Source organism: Lathyrus oleraceus, chromosome 6 (genome assembly GCF_024323335.1).
Source record: "Lathyrus oleraceus cultivar Zhongwan6 chromosome 6, CAAS_Psat_ZW6_1.0, whole genome shotgun sequence".
Classification (NCBI taxonomy): domain Eukaryota; kingdom Viridiplantae; phylum Streptophyta; class Magnoliopsida; order Fabales; family Fabaceae; genus Lathyrus; species Lathyrus oleraceus.
The window spans coordinates 368874026-368880920 of record NC_066584.1 but is presented as its reverse complement, the minus strand read 5'-3'; the positions used below and the strand labels follow the sequence as shown (position 1 = coordinate 368880920).

General features: G+C 29.1%; 2 protein-coding genes and 1 non-coding gene across 3 annotated transcripts; 1 reads left to right on the top strand and 2 right to left on the bottom strand.

The window, feature by feature from the left end:
* Positions 1 to 644: 644 nt before the first annotated feature.
* TRNAL-AAG (transfer RNA leucine (anticodon AAG)) lies at positions 645 to 725 on the bottom strand. The gene has a single exon. It is a non-coding gene; the product is annotated as a tRNA-Leu (tRNA).
* Positions 726 to 1407: 682 nt separating this feature from the next.
* LOC127093223 (classical arabinogalactan protein 26) lies at positions 1408 to 2214 on the top strand. The gene has a single exon (XM_051032128.1). The coding sequence runs from the start codon at positions 1661 to 1663 to the stop codon at positions 2060 to 2062; it is 402 nt and encodes a 133-aa protein (XP_050888085.1). The 5' UTR covers positions 1408 to 1660; the 3' UTR covers positions 2063 to 2214.
* A 316-nt stretch (positions 2215 to 2530) lies between these two features.
* LOC127093222 (protein NETWORKED 3A) lies at positions 2531 to 5159 on the bottom strand. Its single transcript, XM_051032127.1, has 3 exons — positions 4872 to 5159; positions 4232 to 4367; positions 2531 to 3807 (listed from the first exon to the last, which is right to left on the bottom strand). The coding sequence occupies exons 2-3, from the start codon at positions 4335 to 4337 to the stop codon at positions 2606 to 2608; spliced, it is 1308 nt and encodes a 435-aa protein (XP_050888084.1). The 5' UTR covers positions 4338 to 4367; positions 4872 to 5159; the 3' UTR covers positions 2531 to 2605.
* Positions 5160 to 6895: the final 1736 nt, after the last annotated feature.

The following is a 6895-nucleotide window of genomic DNA, read 5'->3' as shown; positions in this document are numbered from 1 at the left end:
TTATGGGCAAAGAGAAACCTATGCCGAAAATATTCTTCTTTTTCTCCAACATTCTTTTCTTTCTTTCTCAATAGTTCTTTTCTTTTGATTGTCATTGTGTGGTTGATAACAATCTTGTTCATCAAGATTGATAGAAATTATCCATAAGTTGTGGTGGATTTCCAACATATACAAAGCATCACACAGTCCTATAGGGTGCAACACATTTTTTTCAAAGAGTTGCTAACGATTTCAGCTTCATTGAATTTCACCAATTTCTTTATTTATTTCTTTTAATTCTTATTTTCAAATCTTCTACATTCTTGTCAACCCGTAACTTTTAAAATAAAAATATCGCAGAGTTTGTATAGTTACGATATTTTCGACACATCGATATTTTTCATAATTTTTCAAAATCTTATTAAAAAGCTACAAAAATAATTAGAAGTAAAAGCTTTTAAAATTAGTATAAAAAATGCTAAAAAAAACATGTGATGGGTTTTGTTTGATTTAAAAATTATATATTAATCAATTAATGTTTTTTCACAAATCCAAAGTAAATCCGGTGAACAACAACTTGATTCAATTCAAATTGATATTATGATGGTTATTTATGAAGAAAAAAACACAAAAATAGAGTGAAAGGAAAAGAAAATAAAATTTAATGTTGAGAGTGGGATTTGAACCCACGCCCTTTCGGACCAGAACCTTAATCTGGCGCCTTAGACCAACTCGGCCATCTCAACATCTTGTTTTGTTGATGAAAAAAACTATATTTTAATGTTAAAGTGAACTTGATTGTTTGACCTTCTCCATAGGATGCTTCATATACTCACTAGTCCCTACCCTTCACACTTTTATGACTTATTATAGTACTATCAAAAACATGTTTCTTTCAGATGTGTTGTCCTTCATTAATATCACACATTCATGAACCCACCAATTTAATCAAGCAATGCATGCAGCATCACAGAACAACACCAACAACCAAAAACAGTACCTTAAGAAGATTCCCCTAAACTCCTTTTACGCTATGCATCATTGCTATTCAATATTTTCCATCTAAAGTTACAACTAACCACTAACTTAATATTCAAGTGTCAATCTTAAATTCTAAATTCACAATGATTCATTATGTGCAAATAAATAGCCTTGTATCATTTGAACATTAGACTAACTTATACTCAACTAAACACACTTCACTTACTTCATCCCTAAGAATTTCTCTATTCTTCCAACCCTTTCTTTCCCTACAATTCCATAACATTATTATTACATTTTCAATCAAAGGTCTCTCAACTAGAGGCCTCTAGAGAATAGACAAGAGATAAATACAGAAAAGTTTAGTAAAAATTTGCATATTCTCCTCAATTCCAATGTTTTTTTCTTAATATGTTTTAGTGTTTACTTTTATGCTGAAGATACCTCACATTCATGTGCTCCACAAGGTAAAACTACTTATCAACTTTGTCTTGTAGTATGACAAAGTTTTATATGCAAGCTGTGAGATAAAAAAGGTTTCAATTATACTAAAAGTTATGACCCCACCACCACTTCTTCTTATACACCCTTTTTATGTTTCATTATTCTATCATCAACCTCCTCATAACTCTCTCCAAAAACACATTCATTAACACCTTCAAAAACTCTCCATAATTAAGATTTTTAGCCATCATCATTTATGGCTTCCTTTTCGTCATTCTCAGCAATATTCATGGCTTCAATGATAGTATCATGCAGTTGTTCATTGGATTCTGCGAAAAACATGCATGTTTCTGCGATCTCAGAAGCTCCTCTCTTTTCTCCTACACTGTCACCAGATATGGAGCCACTGTTTCCTTCCCCGGGACGAACTGCTTTTTCTCCATCCGATTCTTCATTACCAACAATTCCTTCAAGTCCTAGCCCTCCAAATCCAGATATCTCATCTCATCAAGGGCCTGGTTCCGCTTCTCCACCCTCCGAGTCCGAGTCTATATCGCCGGCTTTATCTCCTTCTTCTCAGGGTGCATCTCTCCCAATATTTTCAACTTCACACCTTGCTGTAATCTTAATTAGCATAATTCAGCTTCATGGCATGTGAGTACATGTTGATGTTTGTTTCTGTTTATGTTCCAAAAGCATGTACTATTACTATTCCAAAAATCTAAGACTAGCTAGTGAACATTTTAAGTATCTATCTGTCATATGAGTAATTTGAATGTAGAAACAATAAATGGAGAGAATTTTTTGTCATTGTTCATGAGATGTGATAGAAAACATGAGGTGTAAAAAACTTTACTCTAACTTTTTCAGTGCATGTTACTTTTTTTAGTATAATGAATTGTGTATTCTTTTTATATCTCTTTAAAATTAAGGAATATACCATAGATTTTAGGAATGAAGGGACAACTCTTATTTATTTATAAAGACCATTGTCTTTAGCAATCAATTGAACAATGAATGCTCTCCTATGTGACAAAAAAGAAGCTTTTAATGACTCTGCTTCTTTTTGTGCACTTTGCATTAAGATATAAGGCATGAAAAGGAGAGAAAAGTAACACAATTCGAATATTGGTGAAAATGATTTATCTTTATACTATTGTTTTAAAGAACTACTATAGTATTTTAAAATTTTGAACCATATCTAGAGAGCTACAACACTTGGCTTAATTCTCCTAGGACCTCCCTTAAACAACTTGCCTGAAAATGTTTCGATTAGTTTATCGAACTCGAATGGTGTCTTCCATTTCTTGGCGGATTCCTTGGCGATGAAGCTTTTCAGCTTTACATTCTCTTGCTTCAGCAAATCTATTGTTGAACTTAGTTGTCTTATCACCTCTATCTTCTCTTGGTCTTTCCGCTTGAGATCGATTTTCTGTGTCTTATTCTCTTCTCTAAAACTTTCCCTCTCTTCCTTCAACATCGTTAGTTCATCGCGAATGGTGTCTTTATGTTTGAGTTCATCGTTTTGAGCTTTATTCTCTTTCTTGCGTCTTTCTAATTCTTTCCTCAATTTCATCACTTCATTGGAAATGCTATCTTTCTTCTTGAGTTCATCGTTTTGAGCTTTATTGTCTTTCTTGCATCTTTCTAACTCTGTCCTCAATTTCATTACTTCATTGGAAATGCTATCTTTCTTCTTGATTTCTTCCTTTTGAGCTTCATTCTCTTTTCTCAGTCGCTCTATTTCTTCCTTTAACTTCATTACTTCGCTGCGGATGATATTTTTTTGACGAACTTCATTGTTCGTTGTTTTATTATCCTTTTTGAGTTGTTCTATTTCTTCCCTCAAATTCAATACTACATCATTAAAAATGATATCTTTCTGCGCGAGTTCATCTTTATGTGCTTCTTTTTCTTTTCTGAGTCGTTCGATTTCTTCCCTCAACATCATTACTTCATCAAGAATCTCATCTTTCTGCTTGATTTGATCCTTATCAGTCTTCTTCACTTCACCGACTCTTTCAATGTCTTTCAACAACTTTGTCACTTCATTTGGAGCCGCAGACCGAACTTCCCCTTCATGCTCAGGATCATCAATTTCCGATTCCACAGATTCCTCCACGTCACAATTCTCAGAATAGCTATCATAACCACGATAATCAAAACTCATCAACTTCTCTGATTGAGAATGCATCAAGCGAGCAGAAGGAGGGAGTAGGCGAATTCCAGCTTCAGGCCGAACTTGATCATACCGCTCAGCTAACAAGCGGTGAATCTTGTAGAAATCTTCAACCATGCTCACAAGCTCCGGTCTCTTCTTGTAAAACATCTCAGCTCGTTGAGCAAAGGAATCTGCATCTTCTTCAATTAACTTTAACATTGCCTTTGTCTTCTCATTCAGCTCTGCCATAAAACAAACATACACATATCACTTAATAATCATCATGTTCGAGACACTGTCGAACTCAAACTAATCCTATTCGAGACACTGTCGAACAATAACAGCAAACACCTCTTCTAACCAGAACTCAAAGTAATGGGACAGTTTTCATGTGTGTTTTAGGATATAGACTCATGTGGGTCCAAAAATTAATAAGAATGATTGGTGAAAGTTGGTCATTCATATGGTGTGCTCTTATCACAAGAGTTAGTTAGACACCATCAACAAAAACATCAGTATCAAACCATCAATCATTCATTTCCAATGTTCAAATTTCCATGCATTTCAAAACAAAAAACCAACCTAGTAATTACTCTATTTCATTTGCCTAATTCTTCAACAAATTGAATTTTAAACAGAAAATCAGAAAAGAAATGGAAACCATACCAGTGAGTGTAGATTGAAGCCATGGTGATCTTCTAACCGCGGTGTGCTCATCAAGCCACCACCAGTGTGTCTTTGACGGTTGATTCTTCGTAGTAATTTCACTCATCTTCTTCTTCTTCCTCACTGTTTCTTTTACCTAGATATCACCAACAACATAAAAACATAACATAAAACAACAAAAAAACAGCATTGAATTCCAGAAACAAAATTGCGGAATCACCGTTAAAATAAGGACTAAAAGTTAGCACATCCTAGGCGTAAAATTTATTTTTCCATAAATAAAAAGTGAGTCAAAATTAAAAATTAAAAATAAAAAATGAAGATATGAGTAATAAATATGAATGAAAAACACCAAAAAAAAAATATTTAGATGAAGAGACAAATGCATGCACCGACTTATCCACTGATATCGCCTCTTCGTTGTTTACAACGTTAACACAAAGACAAAAAAAACATGAAAGGAAACAAAAAAAAACTTCAAAAAAATAAAAATGGGAACTTTTTTTATTTCAAGATTTTAATCGTTAACCCAGTTGATGAAAACTTGACGAAAGGGTATCAACATGAGGAAGAAGTGAAAAAGAGACGAACTTTGCAATGCCCATTTTGAATTGAAGAAGAAAAACAAAGAAACACTCACCTTAACAAGTTGAAGCAAATGTTGTAGAGTTATGTTTGGATTTGATTTTGGTTAATTTATAGGAGATGGTTGAACCAATTATATTGTGACACGTGTCTTTTAATGGATATATAAAAATACAACCAAGGTTAAGGTTGAGTGAATGAGTAACTGAAGAGTTACTAAGATTCAAATTTAATTAAATGTTTGACTGAGGTGTGAGGGGGTTTCAAATTGTAGAGGTAGGAAAGGTGTGTTTTGAGTGGATGGAGATTAGTATTATTAATTGGGTTTATAGTTAATTAAAATTGTGATTATGAAGTAATAGTATGTAATGAAAGAAGAAGAAAATGAAAATGTATATGCTTATATGATTATACTTATATACAAAATTTGATGCATCTGTTGGAATCTCATGGTCAAAATATCTCTATAAATTTCCATATATTACTCAATAAATTCCATCTATATAATATATGCTTAGATTTGGAGCTACTCTTATAGATAAAAAAATTAATACTTTAAACGATAAAATAATAACTAAACGAAAAAAAAAATATATATATATATATATATATATATATATATATATATATATATATAATATATATATTATATATATATATATATATATATATATATATATATATATATATATATATTTGAGATTTAGAGTTTAAATTATAATGATGATATTTAATTTATAAAAAATAGGTGAAGATCAAAAATTAAAGAAAAAAGACATTTAGTAAAAACAAGAACATAAATTGAAATGGAGACTGGAATTTTATCATGGTCAAAAGTCAAAAAAATGAGAACGTTTTAAGTTTATAATAAAACATTATAATAAATCTTTTTATAATAATAATAATAATAATAGAAGCTGCTTTATTCCTTAAAACATGAATTTGAATATGTACATAAATAATTCTTTATCATATTTTGTGTATCTTCTAGTCAAACTTCAAATTATCAAGCTGATTTTTGTGGTAAAAGAGGGTTACTACAAAACAAACTATATTCTTAAATTTGTTAATTTAAGATTTTGTTTACATCAATTAAGATATAAATAGTTAATTGATTTGTATTAAAATATGATTAGTTTTTAATATAACTGTTTTCCATTTTTTAATGTAATGTAAGTACTTCATTATAATCAATTTAAAAAACAAATAATCTAAAAATTGAAAAACAGATCTCAATTTTTTTATATTCAATTTTTAAAATATTAATTATTTTAGGAAATAAATTAAATATAGGAATAATAATAATACTTAAAATGATAAATTTCTAAACAAAAATAATTTCATAATTACACAATTAATAAAATAATTATTATAGATGTTAGTCACCTAAGGGTAATCCCTCAATGCGAGATACTTAATTCAGTCATTTGATTTTGGGTCTTTTGTTTTACCTTAAAAAAATAGATGTTTTTGGATTTTTTAAAATAAATTTTATAAATAGCCTATTAAAATATTTTATTTCTTTTATTTTTTTTAATGGAAAAATTAGTTTAATATTCAATAATTATATAATATAAACACGTATTATTAAAGATTAAAATATTGTTGAAATTACAAATATATATATATATATATATATATATTATATATATATATATATTAATATATATTATATATATATATATTATATATATAATAAATTTTATTAAATGACTTTTTAAAATTTTGATATTCAAAAATATTTCAACAAAATAATAAGATATCCAAAATAATATTTTAACAATTATTCTAAATAAATTTTTATTTAAAAATTTTATAAAAAAATTCTTTGTAAAATTTTACATAAAATTATGTAGTACTATAAAATCGTTTTAGGAAAACAAAATAAATGGACTTTTTATTACATTATGTTTTTTCTGATTTATGGGATTAATCTAATTGTTATAATTTGTTTTCAGTTTTTTTTTTAAAGCGATTTCGATGATCCATTGAACAATTCTTATAAAGGTTTAAATATCATTTACATCCTTTAAATTCATATAGATTCTTCAAGGATTTTTTTCTCTCATACTTTAGTCT

Excerpts from the sequence above, each read along its gene's own strand:
- LOC127093223 (XM_051032128.1), top strand. The coding sequence starts at position 1,661 with ATGGCTTCCTTTTCGTCATTCTCAGCAATATTCATGGCTTCAATGATA.
- LOC127093222 (XM_051032127.1), bottom strand. The coding sequence starts at position 4,337 with ATGAGTGAAATTACTACGAAGAATCAACCGTCAAAGACACACTGGTGG. Across the intron at positions 3,808-4,231 it reads GCTTCAATCTACACTCACTG|AGCTGAATGAGAAGACAAAG; the intron begins GTATGGTTTCCA and ends GTTTTATGGCAG.